The 21,332-nt window shown below is 37.2% G+C and overlaps 1 protein-coding gene across 1 annotated transcript in view; it reads left to right on the top strand.

The window, feature by feature from the left end:
- The window catches only part of STARD9 (StAR related lipid transfer domain containing 9), a 113,951-nt gene that overhangs the window by 63,071 nt on the left and 29,548 nt on the right, over positions 1-21,332 (top strand). Inside the window, exons 11-21 of the mRNA XM_055793754.1 lie at positions 926-1,023; positions 1,239-1,439; positions 1,850-1,947; positions 4,122-4,199; positions 5,043-5,117; positions 5,822-6,001; positions 9,843-9,894; positions 10,799-10,936; positions 11,832-11,914; positions 12,948-13,051; positions 15,287-15,334. Of these exons, the coding sequence (XP_055649729.1) occupies positions 926-1,023; positions 1,239-1,439; positions 1,850-1,947; positions 4,122-4,199; positions 5,043-5,117; positions 5,822-6,001; positions 9,843-9,894; positions 10,799-10,936; positions 11,832-11,914; positions 12,948-13,051; positions 15,287-15,334 (1,155 nt within the window). The remainder of the gene's footprint in view (positions 1-925; positions 1,024-1,238; positions 1,440-1,849; positions 1,948-4,121; positions 4,200-5,042; positions 5,118-5,821; positions 6,002-9,842; positions 9,895-10,798; positions 10,937-11,831; positions 11,915-12,947; positions 13,052-15,286; positions 15,335-21,332) is intronic.

Raw genomic sequence — 21,332 nt, 5'->3', positions numbered from 1 at the left:
TAAAAGCTGAAATTTATTATTTTAAAACCTCATTAAACTAACAATAAGACTGATTTTTGTATACAGTAACAAGGAATATTGAGCTAATATTGTCTCTGTCATATGTTCTTCTGTATTGGGTCTTGGATTTCATTAAGGAAGGGAATTCCTGGGTCCTCAGATCCAGTATTGTGCTGTTGCATACACATTTAAGGTAATTCCATTCAGCTCTGTGTTCTTATTAAGTGGCTTTTCCAGTAGCTATTGGTGTAATTACCAAATCTGAGATTGTAAAGTGAGAGAGAAAAAGAAAGTATTCCTCATTGCTTCCTAGTATGGGTGGGAGAAAATAGTCATAACTCATTGCTTACGTTGTTTGTGTTCCAAAAGTTCCCAAGTCTCTGATCTTAGCTATGTGTTTCAATGAGGAACATGTGGTTATGACATGTTATGCTGAACATGACTAGAGAACAGAAAGATGGAAGTTGTGCTGAAGAGCTGTAGAGCAGCTGGAGAACAGGAGATTTTTATTTCTCAAGAATGTAAATCTCCATACATGTCTGGGCAGAGAAAATAGTATTGAGGAGATATACAGACTTTTGCACTGAGCCAGCATACTCTTGCAGAGTTGAGAAATTTATGTTGTTGTTTTTTTGGTTCAGAACAATTATGATTGGGTTGCCCAGTTCAGGCTGGGATTTATGTTTTGATGGGTCTTTAACAGTAGGTTGCGCCAATGGCCTTTGCTCATGGTTGTTTGGATTTTCTGAACCAGAGAGCAATGTAAAGTATTCAAAGCATATTCTTTTTTTTAAATTTCAAAGATCGCAATTTCTGTTTTCTTGTATGTCAGTAAAATACATCATTTTTTTCGTATTGATTGTGTTTTAATAATTAAGTATTGTTGTTTGGTTTGCATTGTCTTTTCCTTGCTTGTGTGCTACAGTGAAAGGGCTGATCCAAGTTACTGTAAAGATCGAATTACCGAAGGTGCCAATATTAACAAGTCATTAGTTACACTTGGAATTGTCATCTCCACTTTAGGTAAGCACAATAGTTCTTTATATTGAAGGGTAGTGATAAAAGCATAGGATTCACTCATCATGTGCTGTCTTAATATTTATCTATATTTACAACAAAACACTGAACAAAACAGCTGTGTGGCATCTTCATAAACTGTAATGCCATCTAAGAAAATTAAATAGTCGTGACAGAAGAAGATAACCCCTTTCCTGAACTCTGTGGTGTTTCTCCTTCAGCACAAAATTCACAGATGTTCAGCAGCTGCCAGAGCATAAACACCATAACAAGCGAAGGGGAGAGCAGTCATGCGGACAGTCCTTCCACAGGCAGCGTCAATGGGAGCCGGCGACCAGCTTATATCCCGTATCGTGACTCCATACTTACCTGGCTTCTGAAGGACAGTCTGGGGGGCAACTCCAAGACCATTATGATTGCCAGTGAGTTTGGTTTCTATTCATTGTTAACGTTTTGCACTACATTACTTCCTTAACATATATCTCTACTACAGTGAGAATACAGCTAGATCACTTAGAATCTGTCCTTGTAAAGATTTTCATAAATGCTTCATAGAATACTCAAGGAAATGAAGAGGCATGCTGATTGTGCATGAAGTTAAGCTTAAGAGTATTTCCAAGGTCATAGCTTTGATTTAAAGTGATTTATTCAGTTATAAACACTATCTTGAGAAGACATTATCTGTAAGCTTGATGAAATATCCCTAAAGATGGTTTTAGTTTTGTTTTTTATAGAAGCAAGACTGAAAAAATCCACCTTTTTGAAAAGTGGTGGGTTAAGCTGATTACTTTTTAAAATAGTGTTTCTTTTTCTGTTTGTTTTCTGTCTGTAGCTATCTCTCCTGCCAGCTCCAGCTACAACGAGACCATGAGTACCCTGAGATATGCTTCAAACGCCAAAAATATTATTAACAAGCCCAGAGTGAATGAGGTGAAACCTTGAGTTCTGCTTTTCATTCTTGTTCTGGTTTGTTGTGTCTATTATTTAAGGTTTATTCAAAGTATCTGCTCTCTGAATAAAATTCATCCCTCTTTTTCCCACGTTAATGAGAGCTGAATAGGAGCCTGGATATTACAGAAAAAAATTCTTTGATCCCTTGTAGTTTAAACCATTTCGAATTTCACACCTATTTTACATTCTTCATCTTTGTTCATTGAGCTTCAGTCCTCCTTCTCTTTGAATTGTTATGATATGAAAATTTACCCTATTTTTATCCTAAATATTAGCAGAGTTACAGATCTGTTAGGATCATTTGTTACTATTCAACCTGTTACTATAAGCACATAACCATTGTGGTCCTTTCTTTTGACATGTTAAATGAACTCTGTTAATGTCGCAAGGAATTCAGAAGTTAATATGCCAGGCCTGAGGCAGTCTGTATAGCCTCAATTTGTCTTCTTTTCAGTACACAAAATGATGAGTCCTTTAAATACACGGAAACAAATTTTGCCACAGAACCCCAGGTTCATTCATTGCACAAAATAGGCCTGTTCCAGGTATGAACTCTGATCCTTATGGCAGATTCATCTGTTTGATTGTGCAGGGGTCCTTCACAGGCTGCACAAGTTAGAAGGTGGCAGGGTATTAAGGGGGGAGTCTGATGCTGCCTTGGAGGACTGGATTCTGTCACTGCCCTAGCTACAGCATTCTTTTTCAGTGCTAGCAAAATTTCAGTGTGTCCTTGTTCCTCATTTTCCACCCTTACCCCAAGTCTACATTTATCAAATGGGAAACACATAAGCTCTCCTGAAGACATGCTGTTAAAACAGATTGATTAGCAGTTGTGGAGGTTTTATACACTATAGTGATGAGAACAGGCATAAAAAAATCCATGGGAAATGCATAGTTCTCTCTGTCTTCATAGTCAAAACTAAAATAGCACACAATAATCAAGATCTTTAATCAGACAGGCTAGACATATAAAACTCTTGAATTGCTGCTTTAACTGAGCATTCTTCACCTGGCATTCTGCATGAGGCTGCTGTCTTACAGTGATCCCATAACTTAAGGACTGAATCACAGTGTGTCTGTTAAAGGAGACTGAATTTAGGTTTCAAAATGTCTTGATTCCAGCATTTCCTAATCTTTGAGCAGTTGACTTTATAACTTTAGTAGGGTTCTTCTGTGATTTGACCTGGGTGTATCAAGATTTTATCCATAGACAAAAGGATAGAATCTTAGAAATGTACTTCATTTATTTGCTTTCCTAAAGATACTCTTAAATCTTGTGCAGAAGGAAATCCTTCTAACCCAAGGTTTCCCAAATCTAATTTGCATGCTTGTTACCAGTGACTAAAACTAGTTTTTAGACATCACTAGTGGCAGCAATAGTGTGTTTGGTTTTGGCAGCAGCAGTTCTTAACTCTGTGGCATGCAAGTAAATACAGTCGTCCTGGGTTAGCCTCTCACATACAGCCTCTCAGCCTCCCAGCTTGTGTGCCCGTTGCTGTCTTGCACAGCCAGTGCTAGACCCTTAACTCCATCCCTTCCTCTAGCTGCCGCCTTCCCCTCACTGCAAATTGGCCTGAGCCAATGTGTCACTGGACGCCCAGAGAAAGTTGACTCTGCTCAAGAGTTTCCCTGAACTGTCTGCAAAAAGCTGGTCTCCAGACACTGCCGGTGCAGATGCTTACTCTAAAAGTGAGATAAATGCCACCTCCCAATTAGGCAGGAAATGCTTTGTGTAACGGGGCAAAGGCTTTTAATATCATGGTTGGTGACATTCTGACTTAGTCTCTAGCCTGATTTTCTCCTCTGCGTGACAGAAATAACAGCATTTTTCTGACCTGATGGGGCTATTTTGAAGGTAAATCCATAAAAGTAGTGATGTATCCAGCTATTGTCATGATGGGAACAAATGCTATGGTAGGTCTGTATTCAGAAAAGAGATGGAACAAATTTTATGTGAAAAGAGAACCTATGGAAGATGGGAACCACCTGCCCCTAGGCAGTACATCCTGGGGTTCTGGAATAGTGGAGCAAGGAGTGCTGCTGTGAGTGTGCCTGTTCTCTTCTCCTGACTCTCGGAACAGCTCTGCCTTTATTTCTTTAGCTAGAAGTTTTTGAAGAGTAATTTTTCCAACATCTGTGTCTCAATGTTTCAGGATGCAAATGTAAAACTGATCAGAGATCTGCGAGAAGAAATTGATAGGTTGAAAACTATGCTGATGAGCTTTGAACTGGTACGTAGGAATACTTCCCAGCTGGAGCTGTAATGGTGCTTTAGGTAGCTACAATAGCTTACTTTCATCTTACCTGTTTATCTTTCCATGTTTATTGTAACTGGAGGGAAATTAAAATGTTCTCTGAGTGATTTCATGATGATTATAAGGCTAACTGCATTTCTGTCATTTCTCTTTTTCTGGCATTTTATTGATAATCCTGAAGTATAAGCAGTCATGTAATGATTAGAAAGGATTTCCTTGCTTGTCTTTTGTAGAGTCAGATGGTTTTGTTGTCCAGAAGTACTGTGAAATAGAAATATTTTATTTGTAGGGATATGGAAGCACCAAGACTGTAAAAAATGTTCACCATTGATGTAATTTCCCAGCCAGACTTGTTACAATCCTCTTTCCCCCAAAAATGAACTGGTAGACCTCAACAGTATTTTGCAGGTTTCACCATGCCTGCACAGTCTGTCGCCCGAAAGATGTTGTGAACATCTCTAAGCTCTCACAATACAGCTGATACCCTCTGTTTTTTCTCCTTTGGAATAATAATAGCATCTTTGCTCTCCATGGCGTGAAGGGCATGTTTTGCTGGGAGAGACTGGAACTACAGTCCAGGATTTATTTACACAGAAATATCTCTCTGTTAATGCCCTTTCACCAGGTCTTCACAAAAACTTGCATGCAATAGTTAAGAGGTGTAGGCTAGATGCTAGAAGGCAGCAACAAATGTCTGTGTATTTTGTCTTCCCTTCTCCTTACTTCATCTCCTTGAAATCCTGGAGTTTGAAAGAACATGCCTGCCAGTTGTGAATAAGGAAACTAACATGTAGATCTTGCTGGCTGTTGTTTGTACAGAGAAATTCCAGTCCTGCTTGGAGCGATGAGAGAGACGGAAATCTGACCGAGCTGGTTCTTCAGAATGAAATGAAGGTGTGTATGATGTATTTGATGCTGTAACTCTCTCCTGTTTCACTGGGCCAGGGGGGATAGCATTGTTATAGTTCTGAAACAACAGTGAAAATGTTTTTGACCTGATCTTTTCTTGTTTGCTCTGAATATGCACAAAACTGCTATTCTTAATGCATGTTGGGTTCTCTCTACCAGTTTGTGATGAAAGTCTCGTGTCCTTAGCAGGATACTGTCCATTGCATACTACTAAGTCTGCACAATCTACTCCATGTTTGAAAGCTGTCTCAATATATCACAGTAATTCCTTACCCAGAGCCTGTCTCTTCCAAGATTAAACTCCATCAATTTATTCAAAGGAAACTATTGTGCAGTCACTAAATTACTAAGATTTGATCACTAGTGACCTGGAAAGGTTTTGGAGATCTTAATTTTAAGTTTTGCTTAAAGACAGGTAAAATAACTAGTTAGCATGATTATATATCTTTCTGATATTCTGGGAATGAGTCTTCAATAAATTAAACGTGCTTCATGAGGTGGAAGTGCAGATTTACCTGATTTTTTTGTTGCCACAGAAATGTACTGCAATTAGAAATACACTTGCACTGCAGCTGGTGAAAGACTTTTGCATCCAGTAACTGGAAAAAAATGCTGTTCTTTCTGAAGAAATTTGTGTGGGAAAAATTAACCTGCTTAATAAGTCAAAGTTTTTTCTTCTATTCTTTAAGATTGAGCAATTGACCAAAGACTGGACAAGTAAGTGGACAGACAGAAAAGCCATTATGGAAGAATATAGTGTGGACATCAACAAAGAAAAAGCTGGAGTAACAATAGATTCTAGTTTACCTCATCTAATGGCCATGGATGATGATATCCTCAGCACAGGTGTGGTGCTGTATCATCTCAGGGTGAGATATTGTCACTTGTCTTATTTTTCCCTTGAATTTGAAAACACTTGTTTTCTTTGGAAATATAGAGTGATTAAGGTGGCATCACAACAACAGTTATTAAAAAGTAAAGGCCACAGCCCACAAGACGCACATAACGGGGGAAAAAAAGCAGAAAAGTGTACATGAAAATGGAGGAGGAGAAGACTTTGTATATGGAATACTAAGTTGACCTTTTATGAATGCGTGTGCATTAATAATGTATCATAAGCAAAGCAAAATTCTCAAACTGGGCATTAGTAGTTTGTCCACAAAACATGAGGATGGTGTGTGTGTGTGTGTGTGCACGCACACATGCGTGCATGTATGTGTAAACATACAGGGTGCTGTTTAAGTATACCAGAGGTACTGGTCCAGATTTTACTAGGTACTTGTATACTTGAGACTGGAATACTTGTGTATGTGTAGATCAAAGATAGAAGTGAGCTTTAACAAGCACAAGTTCACTTTGGCAATGACTCGTGTATGTTGCTCTTATAACCCTACCAGGCCTCCCTTGTGAATTCTAGGTGTGTAGCTTGAATGCTAATTACTTGTGATCCCACTTGAGTGGTTATTTTCCAGGATCAGGTGGAAATCCTGGCCTCATACATGTTGTTTTGCTGCGTAGCTGTTCATTTAAGGCAAGGCTTCACTGAGAAACTTAGCTAACATTGTGTATTACTCCACATTGCAGCTTATCACGTGCATGGCTAGGTCAAATAGTTTTAGGAGATTTTATTTTTAATAATTCAGTGCTAAGTTGGACTTTAACTTCTTAATGTTGTATAAATGAATGGACATTACTGAAATATTGGTGCTGTTTAACATAAAGGGAATGATGGATGGGCATCTCCACAGAGGTGTACTCATTAGCAAAAAATGTGCTGTAACTTAATCTGAATTTAGGTTTTGTGGTACTTGATATAGTTTAGGGACACAGGAATTTTTTTTCCCATTAAAAGTCGCAACAAATGTTTGAAGCAGAAACGATGCTGTTCTTTATCATGTTGAAAGAGAAACCTGACTAATTTTTCTCATGCCTGCACAAAGAAATTGTACCAGGTAATAATTAGGGACTAAGTAATAATGTCCATTGCTGATCAACATGCAGCTTTAACTACTCAATCTTACATTAACATTAAATATTTATTGAAAGTAATTGCTACTACTTAAGTGTCTTTCCATTATGTGCCATTTTGGAAATGTCAGGTATTTTCACATACTAATTTTGACAAGATCTAAAGTAATTTAATGATACTTATTTTTATGGAGAAGCCTAGTTTGAAGGTCACCTCCTGAAGTCACTGTTGTCTCTCTGTCACACTAACATCATTGTCCCCTCTTTCTTTGCTCCTAGATGCTGCCTTTTCTTTTCTTTGTGCTTTGCATCTTTTAGACTCTGGTGTCTATTACCTTCATCTGAACAGCAAGAAGGTAAAACAGTGGTTCCTTACGTATTAGGGCTTCAACATGTAACAGCACTTTATATTGTACTTCTAGAAAGAGGTCATGGCAGCAGTTTTCAGATCATATAGAATAAACATTGTGTTACTCTTTAAATCTGTTCATTTTCCATAGTATTAATTGCACTGATCAGTGCTGTGTCTATGCTTAAAGGACCTTTCTTTCTTAGGTTCTGTTCTTTTTTTCTGGCTTTCATTAACAAAAAACACATTTTCCCTGTAATTTATCTGACTTTTTTGCATAGCTTAAAAATACGGGATTTTCTTATGTTGTTTTAGAAACAGATGTGCTTCACAAACTTTTTTGAAAGTTGTAGTACTCCCAAAACTGAAGGGGGAAAGCAATCTTAATCTTCACGGTTATATAATGCACTTTGGGAATTCTACCCTTAGTCAGGAAACACTGCCAGAAGAGATTTACAATATAAAAGCACTTCAACGGATACCAAGATGTACCTCGATATGTTAAGGTGAAGTGCAATCATTTCATATGAATCATCTGTCTTTTGCTTTTTCAGGTAGAATACTCAATATTGAATTAGGAAAGAGAATAAATATTTAAATTATTAGCTCAGTAATAGCATTTGAAAAAATTAAACTGTCATGGGACTGGGTTATGGTTATTTTTGTTTTGTTTTCTTCTTGAGTTAGTTTGCTTGTATTGTTTCTGTACCCTTGCTCTCAGCTGTAATTTTTAGTTGTAGTTAAACTCACCCAGAATTACTCCACTAACTGGGATACTGTTGTGAATTTCATGAGCCAATACTGCTGTAATATACTTTTCTGAGTTGAATTGTATTACCAGAGAGTTGTTTCGGCACACTGGAAAAAAGTTTATTTTGGAATGGCAATAACTATTTCTTTGCTTAGTTAAGAAGATAATTGGTAAAGAAGTCTTAGGTGTTGGTTTGCTTCTCTGTATAAAATACATGTTGCTGACTCACTTGATTGTGTGAGGTGAGTCAAAGGCTGTATGGATCCTAAGTTTTCTACAAGTTGTGTCCAAGTCAGGTGGATATTTCGTGTTTGAGTGCACTGAACATTAAGCTGACATGTAGGCTGATAATTATTCCAAAGCAGGGGCACTGGACACAGTTCAGATTTCAGCCTCTCCAACAAGGGAGTTTCAGCAGGGCTTGTAGCAGCGGGGTCTGTTTGTTGGTTCAAACAGCTGAGCTCTGCGAGGAACTGAATTATAATCACTCCCTTTCCCTCCAGTGCACAAACCCACTGTGATTTACCCATAATTACCTATAATTGCATTCTTTTACAGTAACACACAGCTTCTTTTTTCCCAGTCTTCAGGCTTCTGATCACTACTTCCTGTTTCATCTTTAAATCTAGGTTGTAATATACTTGGAGGAGAAAGCATATTCAATTCATTCTAAATAGAAGACAAAAATCAAGTAGTTTAATGACCATAACTAATTGTAGTATGACTGACAGAGTTGCCACTAAAGTTGTTTTAGATTGCATTCACTAATCAGTTTACAATAATCAATAATCAGAGCTGGGAAATTATCTCTCTTTGTTTTCCTAAGGGAAAATATAGAACCGTAATGGAACATACTAGACAGTGGTAAATTTATTGCTTTTTTTGATAGTTTTTTTCTCATAGTATTGATGAAATGACTCTGTTTTGTTGATATTTGCACTATGCCATAAGCAAACTGTCTCCCATCACTGACTCGTAATACAGTTTGAGTCTGCTTGTTCTAGAAACTTTCGTTCACAGGCAGTTCTTTTCTTTGAAGTTATTAAATCTTCATGTTTGGGAACTTGCCCATATTCCATAACTGCCAAGAAGACTTCTTATAAATATCATTTACACTTTGGAAGAAAGTTCTCCTTTAGTAGTTTGTTTGAAGATTTCATAATCTCTGACAAAGTTCCTCCCAAAATAGGAATTCTGTTACTTTTATATCTGAAAAGCCTAGTTAACTGAATAATCATTTTGCAGTTTCTTTCTTCCTGCATGGATATCTGTAAAAAGAATTATCTCATTTCCACAAACATCAAGTCTTACTGTAAAATTGCAAAGCATCATAACATGTATTCATATTCAAAATATGTGTCTCAAGCACAGTTCAAAAATCATTCACTGAAGGTGACTTCATCTACTGAAGTTGTAATAAGAGGAGCTGACATAGCTTCAGGATAAGAAGTAATTGCATCGCTATGAGGAACAGCAGAGTGTAGTATTATGAATTAGTAGATAGTTTGCTCTAAAACAGTTCAGTCATTCAGAGGTGATTTATTTCAGGTATTTGCTAACATGCTGTACCAAAGCTTTTTTAATTATTAGGTATGGTTCCTTTCAGTAACCAACTTTTAACTTGATTCTTTTCTTCTTTTAGGAAGGAACAACCAAAATTGGAAGAAGTGATTCAGACCAAGATCAAGACATTGGTAAGAGAATGATACTACACATTGTTTTATTATATGGTCAGGTCAAATCAAGAGGTCTGCATTTGTCGTGTGTAATAGCTGGGTAATGTTTCTGTTTGTCAGCTTTCTTTATAGAAGAGGTTAAGTAGAAGAGAATAATTAAGTTGGTTAAAATCTTTTGGTTATTTTTCGTTTTTCTTTAAGAAGTCAAAAAGTCAATGGTCTTGACCTAATTGAGATCTCTTCAGAATTTTCTTCCTACTTGTGAGATGCTACACTAGAGTTTAAAAATATCTTTGTCCAACATCCAAATCTTGGTATGGTCTAGTGGTGCAAGTGATCATGAGACATTTAAAATGCTTTTCAACTCTGCTTGGGCAGAGTATTTTAGATACAAAATCCAAATGATCCAAAATATTTTTTATTTATTTCTGCTCTTAATTTCAATAGTCAATCTCAAGAGCTACGAATTATGATAGTCAGCTGAAACTTTGTACTGAACTTGGAAACTTTGTAAAATCTCAGTTCTGGTTAGTTCTGCTAAGCTTACTTAAGTTTGATTATTTTCAGCCAGTAGGTTAGTAAAATATAAACAATAAATACTATAATACCAATACGAAAATCCAGGACAACAGAAGAACTTGCACATCAGCTCACAAATCAGAAAGTATTGTACAGTTTTCCAAAACCAGGAGTACTTTAAAAGAGCAATGTCACTATTTTCAAGTAAGTTTTTTCTGTGATGGGGTACTTGGCTAGCAATCAAAGATGATGATTTAATCTCCTTGTTCTGCACATGACATAGATCTCTGAGGTATGAAGTGTGCAGCATAATGTCAAACAGCACGTGACACTTCATTCTGAGGAAAATATTGCAAACCCAAGCGCTTCAACAGGTGAGATAATACAAATCTATATATTGTAGTTTTGCAGGGACGGTGGATTGAAAGGGATCATTGTATCATAGATAACAACTGTGGGATTGTGACCCTGCGACCGGTTCAGGGTGCACACTGCACTGTGAATGGATGTGAAGTCACTGGGTCATGTCGTCTGTCACAAGGTAAACCTTGCTTTTTCTGTGAATGTTGCATTATAATCAACTTATATCTGGAGTTTAGCGACAAAGATTTATGGAACTCATGCAGATCCAAGAAACGGATCTCTGAGTCTCCTACTGCTGCCTAGCACCACAAGGTCTGGTCCATGGCTAGAGCTTCCAGACTGGGACAAATAAAGTAAGTAACTCACAGAAAGTAAAATGAAGACACAGATGACAATATTAAGACCCCTTTGGGCAGCAGTAGTCTGTGACCTTCTGAAAAGGGAAGAGCCGTAGTCAGAGGGACTGTTGTGAAAAGTAGTGGAGACTGGCTCTAAGTCAGCTGACCACTGGTGGGTTTATTTGGTTATTATGTAATATGGTTGAAATGACCTTCAACTTTTTCACAGAGCGTTTAGGTGGAGGGTGCTAGCCGCTGAGTCATAGGCTATGGTGAATGAGCTCAGATGAAATGGGTCAGGCTTTGATACTTTACAGTTGTTTAAAATAAAAACAGTCAGCTTTCTGGGAACTTGCAGTGATCTGGAATCTTAAAAGGGCAATGTAAAACCAAGTTTCCAGCAGTGAATTGGTTGTGTTTTTCACATGAAGTCATCTTTAATATGAACAGGGAATTTACTTTTATGTTGAGTTTGCAGAGATCTCCAAGATTAGTTTGCTGTCATTATAGAATGATAACTCTGCTGTTCCATAGTGGCAAATTTTAAAAATAGTTCCCTGTTCTGTGATAGTCAGAAAGCTGTTGGTCAAAACAATATTATTTTTTTTTAAATGTACTATTCTGTAGTAGTTTGTATATACAGAAGTCTGTATTCTGGAGTTAAGAAACTGCTAATGTTCTAGGGACCAGCTTTGATGAATTATGTCTCTGTAGGTTTCTGATTTTTTTTCACAGGGGCGCTTGTTGTCCTTGGCAAGTCTCACAAGTTTAGATTCAATCACCCAGCAGAAGCTGCTATCTTAAGACAAAGAAGATTGGTAAGTTCTAAAATTGTATTTTTCTCTCCTAATTCTTCATTGATTTTCCTAATTATTCTCCCTCTTAAAGGCAAGCCCGATATAGGTAATATTTCTTCTCATCTTCGTATTTACTTGCTTCGTTTCCTCCATCTAATGGTCTGTAATGACACTAAACCTTTTGTAGGAGGACACTAGCGCTTCTTTCAGATGTGCTTAGCTAAAGATGATGCAGATCTCTTAAATAATTTAGTGCTTCCTATTTCTAGTCATGACTGTAGTAGGATTGAAACAGAAAGGCAGAATGCTGCAGTGAAAACACCAGTTAAGAATCTTTCCACATTTAATAATTTTTCGAATTACCTTCTTTCTCTGTAATTTCACTGTCCTGAATGAGGTCTACTAGAAGAAATGGAAAATTTATAGGATTAATTGCTTCAGTATTGTTGACTCTTAAAACATGTAATTGTTACATACATCAGAATTAGATAAAATATTTTTTGGTATGTTAATCCCAGGAACTAACTACTGCAAGATATTATTTGGTCAGCTAGTTCAATAATGTTTCCAAAAAATCGGGTAATTCTTAAAATGACTGGCATATATAACTAAAAAACCTAATTTAAAGAACATATATTTTCTGCTTTAGGACATAATCATATTACCGACTGATATTGGCAAGAATCTACCTTTTAAAATGGATTTTCATATAGTAACATTTTATACTTTCTGCTCCATTGTCCTTTTGTACTCACCTCTGTAGTTGAGATAAGGGGCTTAACTTCCATTTGTTTTCATTCTTAATTTCTTGATTAATGAAACATGCAGCACATTAAAACAGAGCTACAAGAAGAGGTGTACGCAGTAACAAATACTTAGCAGTTTTGCAAAGCATCAAAGGCTAAGCACAAGTGTAAGTGAGATTATAAATTCACATGGAGGTATTGTGCAGAATGGCACACAGTAGTTAGCAACGGTGGTATTTTAATAACTTGGAAGTTCCTGGGTTGCTGTGATATTTTTTCTTCCTGTTCTTACATTGTGTGCTTTGTAGGTTAATGAAACCCGACGCATTCTGAGTTGTGGAGCATTGGACTGGCTCAACCTGGATGGAAGTTGCACCCATTCTCCTCACTACATCCTTCCGTCTCTTGACAAGTAAGTTTAAAACTAACAAACAAATTTTCATCTGGGATGATGTCTGAAACCAGGACTTGGTTCAGACAAAACTAACTTGTATATAGATTAGGTCCCATCGTGTTTTCAAGTGATCAGATAGAAGTGTACAAGAAAATGTTGGCCAACTGACTAATACAGTGTGTTACAATATCCAGACAACAAACCTGAAAAATTATTTACTGATGCACAATCAAGAAAACGCCTCAGATGAGACTGTCCGACAGCCTTAATTCAGTTCACTTGCACATCTGCATTACAGCCGTTTTGATTTATAAGCTAATCTGTAATTTTTACAATATTCTTACTTCAGTGCATAGAATGGATTTCTCTAGATACGATTTAGGCAAGGTAATTATTACCAATTCGGTATCCCTGCTAATTTGTTGTGGAAATCAGAAGGCTGGTTTGTTCATAAGTTCCCTTCATTTCAAGCTGTCATTGAGCCCTTCATCTCGGAAAGCCATTGTGATTCTCTTCTTTTTTAAAACTGAGCAGTAAATAAGGCATAGAATGCTTCTGAAATGTTGAAGAGCTACTCATACTCACAGTGTCTAGTGTATGCTTTTCATGGCAGAGCCTTTCTGAAAGGGAAAGGATTGGTGTGATTAAGACAGTGATTAATATGTATCAGAAAAATGAATTAAGATATCATATAACATATAATTTCATAACACTGGAAGAACATCATCACAGATTTAAATGTAAATGGGTTTTTTCTCTCAGCATGGTACATTCAATTGATCTGTTAAAGGCAAGAAACAACCATCTTCTCATTCATATCTGTTGATAGTTCTGCTTCTTGCTAGATTGTTTTTGGTGTGGTAACATACTGGGAAACTTTTATCTCTTTCTAGAGGATGTTTTGGTTTTCATCTTGTTTTTAGGAGTATAAAATGTTACCTCTGTTTTGAAAATCTCTTCATACATCTAGTCAAGGGGCTTGCTTTCTACCTTGGATAGTGTGTTTCTCTGTGTTCTCTTTAATGTATCTAATCCTCATTTGCATTTCATTTGCTGCAGTGATACCTTTCTATACAAAATGGTATTTCATTTTATTTCTTTACTGAGGTACGTTTTGAACATCACTGCTTTTATTTTCTTTGTAAAAATTTTAAAGAATTTTAAAACAAGGATTTGTGTCATGATCGTCAAAAGTAGATACTAAGTTATTCTTTACATGACTATAAACATCAGAGGTGGAGCTTTTGTCACAGAAATTTGTTTGATTGTCCTAGAAAACATGCTGAAATTCCAAAGCATTGTGAACAGTTTAGCACAGAATTGCACTTGGTATTCCCCTTTTTAACCTGACAAAACTGCAAAACATTTCTGATTCATTGTTTTCAGCCCATGTTTAGATAGCAGATTTGTTTGTGTTGATCATTTCTTTTAATCACTTGGATAGGACCATACATACAGCGTTACTTAATATTACACTTATACTTACCTAGAGTGTTTTAAGTGGCTACTTCAGTGAAAATGAAAAGCATTATGCTATTGCGTTTCCATGATTTTTATGAATGTCCATCATCTTACAGGAATAAGCTAATAACTATGCCTAATATTAGTTATCTTTCACCCTACTTAATCCGGTGGTCTTTTTTTCCTCTTGAATAGATTTTGGGCAAAGGTAAACTGAATTGATCCACTCAGCCTTCCTTTACAGTAACCAGTAAGGCTGTGTTTCTGTCCAGACAAGTAGTTTTGCTCATGGAGGGAGTTATGATTGAGACATCTATCCTAAGATCTATAATATGAGAATAAACCAAGACATATTGGTCTCTCAAATGTCCAGCTTTTGTGAAGAAAAGTCATTGTCAAGTACTACAAGGTGTGTCTGAGGTACTTTGCAAACAGCAATACAGGACTAAGTGAATGACAGGGAGTGCTTGTTTGCTTATCAGCAGGAAGTTCACCTAGTGCAGGATCTTGTCTGTCAGAAAGAGATGCTTAGAGGAAAATATAAGAACAGGACAAACTGTGTCTGGGTGTCTCTGTGTGTTCATGTCTGTCCCTCTTTCTTCCCCCTCTCACTTGATAGATCTCACAAGAACTCATATTTCTTGATGTTCTCCCAGATGCTAACAGTCTGCATCTTGGAGTCTCCCTCTACTGAAAAATACACTAACCCCTCTGTGTGTAATAGACTTCAGTGGCATCTATTTTTGCCTTCTTTTTGAACATCTTTATGATTTGCTGTTTTTATTTTTACAGTCAAAAATGTAGAAACTGTAAAGAAAACAAATATTCTTCTGAACTAAGGTAAGAATATTAATATGTCTAAGGCATGCTGAACTTTTTGGCCCCTCTAGCTTTGTCTTGTGTGCTACACTGATTTCCTCCAGAAGAGATGCAAACTAGGCTTCAAGCTTTAATTTGATTTTATGATATTGAAACAAGAATCTGTACGTGCAGCTGAGCTACAGGCAACCATGTTCATTCTTCATACTCAATCTTGTGCAAATGGCACCTTTTCCGCATGTGTAATCTGACTAGAGTGGGGTTTATGCTGAAGATGCCACCAATTTACAATATGTAAGAAGCCTAAAATATGTTAAATTTTATGTCAGTAGTAGGCACTATGAATACTCTAGTACATTGAAAATTCCTTGGACAAATTATGTTCTCTTCTGGTGAGAAGAAAACAGCTTTATGGAAGTGTCCAAAAAAGAAGCCCTAGCACTGAACATGGTTCATTCACGCAAAGAAGCACAGCAGCTGCTCACAAAAATAATTCAGAAATTGTTGGTCATCCATGGGTTTAAGTACTTTTTAATCAAGAACTGACGGTACTTTGCTTTCTTCTGGATTTTTTATTTCATAACATATAAACATATATATCATGGTAATGATTACTTATAGTCTTATCTCCCGTGCTGTCAGTATGATGACTAATTTTTCTCATCTGCTTTTCATGGGTTGAATTACTGGTTCAGCCTCTAATTGTATGTTTAAATGTTTTGACAAATGAGAGGAAAAACAAATTTCTACCATTGCAACTAAATATTAAAACTTTAGGCATGAAACTTTCCTTGAAAAGGGGTGTGATCCATTGTACTCTTACTTGGCGGCTCGCTTATACACCCTATGCAGAAGAGCCCCAGCACTTCAAACTTCTGACGTTTGTTGTCAGCCAGCAAACATGCAAAAGGCTTGTGACTGGTGTCGGTTTTCATATGATAGCACCACCACAAATAAGTAGGTAATTAAGCTGTTGCTCCTGCCATTGCCTTTATACCATACTGCATATAAATATAAACATGATATTGTTCTCTTAGTTCCATTAGAGTCCAGTGATACAACACTGGACTCTAATAATTAAATTTAGCTGCTTTAATTATAATTATATAATTATAATTATTAATTATAATAAAATAATTAATTTTAGCTGCTTGGAACATGTTTAAGCTCTCTTTCCTTAAAAATACCAACATTATTAAACTGAGAAAAGAAGTATCTTATAAGTATGTGCGAAATTCTACTGAACTGGAAGGGAAACAGAGCCCATAGATATGGCATCTGATGCTGGAGAACACAACACAATTATTATTCTAATGTGGTATAGTTAATGTGTTTAATATTTATAAAAATAATACTGAGTTCTTCCTAACAGCTTTCATTTGAGAATTTCAAAGTGCTTTACAAATGCAAGTTAAAGAAATCTTTTGTATCTCTTAAAAGATCCCTCAAAATTTTATTTCACAAAGAAATGCAGTGTGGCAATTACAGCAACTCTACAACTTACAGCAGAATCACATATAATGCGTTAGCAGGGGAACTAACTGATTCTATATATGACTAGAATTGTAAGAGGAAAATCTGTAGTAGATCGTAGTTCCAGCTGAACTGGAATTTAGCAAGGCAGTGGTGACCTTTACTGGAGTGTGTGGCTACATCTTGCGCTTGCGACTCCTTGCCAAAAAGAGGTGTGTTTTAGAAGTGTATTTAAAGGGTTGCCTAAAGTAAGTTGTTGCCTTACTGTTGTTTTGGGAGCTTAGGCAAATAAAATAATGAGGGTTTGCATAGAAAGACTGAACACCTGCCCCCCCCCCCCCAAAAAAAAAAAAAAAAAAAAGCTCAGATGTGCTTTCCCTGTGAGCAAACCAGCTAATCAGAAATCCAAACGATACTTCTGATGGTAATTTCTCTGAAGGGCATCACTCTCTGTATACATTTCCAGAGGTCCCTTATTTCTAAAGGTTTCTGACTCTGCTGGCTGTTTTGACTGATTTTTGGTTGTGTCCCCCAGCTTTTGCTTTGAATCGTGCAAGTGGCATTGCTTCAGGAGGCTGGAAAAGATGATAATACAAGGTCTTTGTATCTCCCTCATCGCTCTTCCCTTTGCTTTAGGGAGGAGAAGGGAGAGGTTTGGGCCTCTGTGCTAGGCAGGAGCGGATGTATGATCCTGTGCAGCTGCGTGGTGCCTGCTGCTGTGTGATGCTGTGAGGCCCTGTGAGAAGGGCCCTGGAGTGGACATGGGTGGAGGGGGAGGGTGAAGTGGGGGTGGATGTATATCAGTGGATAGGCTTGTAACCTTGTCTTGTGATTGCTCTCAGTGCTGGGATTTGCAAGGGTGTAAAAATGCCTTGCCAACATCTTTTTTTTCTGCTTTATTATTAACTCTTCTTCCCCTGGAAAAAATAATCTGTGAAAGAAAAATGGGGCTTGAACACTAGGAAGACCGAAGAATGGGGATGCTAACTTGACTGATGTTTTCTTTGGGAAAACTGGCAAATTCCAGCTTTTAGCAACAGTGGTTATTTTCACTTGAGTTTCTGTCTGAGCCTTAAGATTTTGTTGCAGCCTCACCACAGAGCTATTGCTGCCATAGTTACTGAAAACTGCATTATGCTGTAGCAGCCGCCAGCGTCTGCATCAGCAGTAGAAGTGTTTGGGGAAGAGGGGAGGAGAATTGCACAATACAATCCTGGAGAGCTGACAACAGAACAGGCTGGAAAAAATGTGGCTTTACAGATGGTTCATTTAGCATGCGTCATGAAAACTTTGTTTTTCCATCTCATTTTTCTCTCCACAATCGGACAGCATCGGAATAATATGAAAATTTTCTCATTAATTTGTGATTACCTTTAATTTAAGGTTGGTGTCTTTCTGTTTTAATTTTATTTGCTGGTTTAAAATGTTTGCTTGGAGGAGGGGTAACTGTTGACACTTTTTGCTGCATTTAGTACACCTAAAAATCTGCATGCTTTTATGAAATCCTGTGCTGGGTTGCTTTTTTTTTTTTTTTCTTTTTTTTTTAATATGCTGTGTGCCAGAGTATGCTGGTCCCATGAAACCAAGATTTTATGTATGTCTTGATACCTGTGAAGTGAAGATGTTTGTCTTCTGTTTGTCCTGAGGTTATATTATTTCCTGCTAAAACTATACCACGTATAGATTGCTTGTGTAGGCAGGCAGCAATACAAGCCATGGCAGAAATTCATCTATGCTTGATTCCTGTTTCTCGTAGTATTCCTATATTTGCAGTATATCTAATTTGTTTTAGGTGAAAAGAATTTAGCCATTTTCTGTCATAGGTAGATGAGACCACTCAATTCTATGTTAACTGGATTGATATTTGCTTTTAGTTTAACCATTCAGAAATGTGATACACAAACTGATTGGTCTTTAAATTGTCTGTTAGGTGATTTAGCTATGAAGTGTGTGGAAATCTGTTATTTTCTTTCTGGGCCGTTGTCACCTCATTTGTTTGTTGTGTGATTTCCAGAAACCATCAAGAGTGTGCTGACGTGACAAAGCATGTTCAAAGGTAGAAGGGGAGCATTCTTACTTCATGTTCTTGGTTTCAGCAGTTTCTGTGAGGGACAGATCTGTATCCCATACCAGCCAGTCATGTTGCTCTCAGTCAGTAGTCTCACAGCCAGAGGAAAAACATCTTCTGGCATACCTGTATTATATAAGTGGGTATGGTGAATTTTCATTATCTTTTTGTTCCACTTAGACATCTTTTTATGAAATTGCTTCTTAAAGAGGGTTTTCTAATGTTCTGTCTCTGTATTCAGACCTGTCTTTACTGTCCTGCTTGGTTTTTGGTTTGAACTCTTAAAAATTAGAAGATGAAGAGAGTCACTGAAATAGTAGCAGAACTGCAATTTGTATATATACCTTCAGCAACAGTATTTTATTACAGAATCTGTAACTTTAGTGAGAATTGTACCAACCAGCTACATCACCAGAACAAAAGCAGTAATAATACTGTAGCGCTTATTGTGTGTGGGTTTTTTTCCAAGGTTTAAAGTATGGGTATGTCTCTGTACTATGCCTTTTTGGGGTGTAGTCATAGTATGGAGCTGTGATTAGTAACAGCAGTTTGGCCTGCATCGTATTCTGCTCTGTGTGCAAACACACGTGCCTGTTGGAAAGGATCTTACAGTTTTGTGGTAGTTCAGCAAAAAGCCATTACCACACACATGAGGGAATATGCTAATGCTGCTGAGAATAGCAAACAACATACTTCTGTGTGCATTGTTTGCATTGCTTATTCTCTGATACTTTGGAGGGATGTGGGGTGCCGTTTCAGCACTGTTGGGAAGTATGGGAAGAGCTTGTGACCCTCTCCCAGCTGTAAACAGATGTTACCTAACCACCTCAGTGAGCATTGTGAGGTCTTTGGATTGAAATGCGACACTGAGTTGTTTTATATACTTAAATGTTCTGGGTTTCAATTTGTAATCAGTTTGAACTGTGATAGGTTGATTTTATGAAAAGGATGGCTTAGAACTAAAAGTCATGGTTAGGAAGAATATGAGACATTTTGTAAGAGGAATTTTTTTTTAATCTTCTTCTAGTAAACAGTTGCAGAACAAGAATTCTATTGTTTTAATATCACACTCCCTTTTTCAGCCCTATTGGCAATGATTTACTCCATTTTTCTCAATCTCATACAGAATGGTGCTAATAGTGTTAAATGAATAGAAATCTACGCATTGATACTTGACTTTCTGAGATTTGACAATGTTAACGGATCCTTGTCACTCCTTTTGGATAAATGTACTTTGCTTCTCTCACATATGTCTCAGATTGACTTGCCCAAGGTCACAGAATTGTCCAATAACAAATTTAGACTGACGTTTTTCAACTTTCGTACCACCGTAGGAATCAGAGCTTTTATGTGTCTGTTAGGAAAACAGGTTAAAGACTACCCCATCAGCAGAGTACATGCAGAGACTTAACATTTACAATTGCTCTTAAGGTTTATTGGTTTTGACATACCAGCAAGAAGAGGCTTCAGCGGACATCAGGGCTGTTAGGTGTAGTGCATAGGCAGCCAGAGGCAGTCTGCGCTCTGAAGATCTTGCAGTCTAAGTACATGAAGGCACAGAGGTGACATAATTACTCCAAAATCAGAGAGGTTTTGTCTCAGATTAGTACTTTAATCTCCACATTATTTGGCTGCTCCATTACATTTCCCTTTGAAAATATGGAAGGTAATCTGGATGCCATATTCAGGGAAAGCCTCCCTCAGAGTTATCATTAAAACCACAGGAGCTTTTCCTAAACAAGATGCTTCAGTTTTAATACTATGTTTGAAAAGTGATTCTTCTTCAGTTGACCAATCTAGCTTTAACCTTCGAGTTTGTCCCTTAGTGGTTGGTGGCATTACAAATACCTGAACAGCTGGAGATTTGTGATGGCCATACGAGTGTTTCAGTGCTGCAGTCAAGTGTCAATTCAAACCTCTTTCAGCTGAATGAGAAATGAGGCATCCCACTCCTATTTCCTGGGGATCAGCTAAAGTGTATCCAAGAGGAAAAAATTAAAAATCACAGATTGTTGGCATCTTTGTAGTCGAGCCAAGGACAAATGGATCTTGGAGTTGCCTATTCTCACAATTTGTTCCTGTGGGTCCCAAACAGACACAAACCATTCAGCAGATGACAGTAACAAAGTTTGTACTCTAAATATTTGCACTGTGCCAGACAACTGAACAGATGATGTTTCTTTTCAGTTGTTCTCACCAGCATTACATTTATGTAAACATTAAAAACAAACTGAATTCTGTTTTCCTCAGGTGAGCGAGAGTCACATTAAAATTGTAAATTATTGAGAATCTTAAGGCTTTTATGTAGTGAAGCTTTCCCACTGCTTAATAAAGTTGTAAAGGTATTCCAGAAGATTTGTAGACTTTGGCTGCTTGTTTCATCTATTTTGTCTGCTAATCTAGCACACAAAATCAAAGTAGTTGCTGTAGAAATGGTTGCTTTGAACACATACTTATAATTCTAAATAAAGATGTTAA

The sequence above is a fragment of the Falco peregrinus genome, chromosome 1 (genome assembly GCF_023634155.1).
Source record: "Falco peregrinus isolate bFalPer1 chromosome 1, bFalPer1.pri, whole genome shotgun sequence".
Classification (NCBI taxonomy): Eukaryota; Metazoa; Chordata; class Aves; order Falconiformes; family Falconidae; genus Falco; species Falco peregrinus.
The sequence above is the reverse complement of the archived record's forward strand: the minus strand, read 5'-3'. Positions and strand labels throughout refer to the sequence as shown.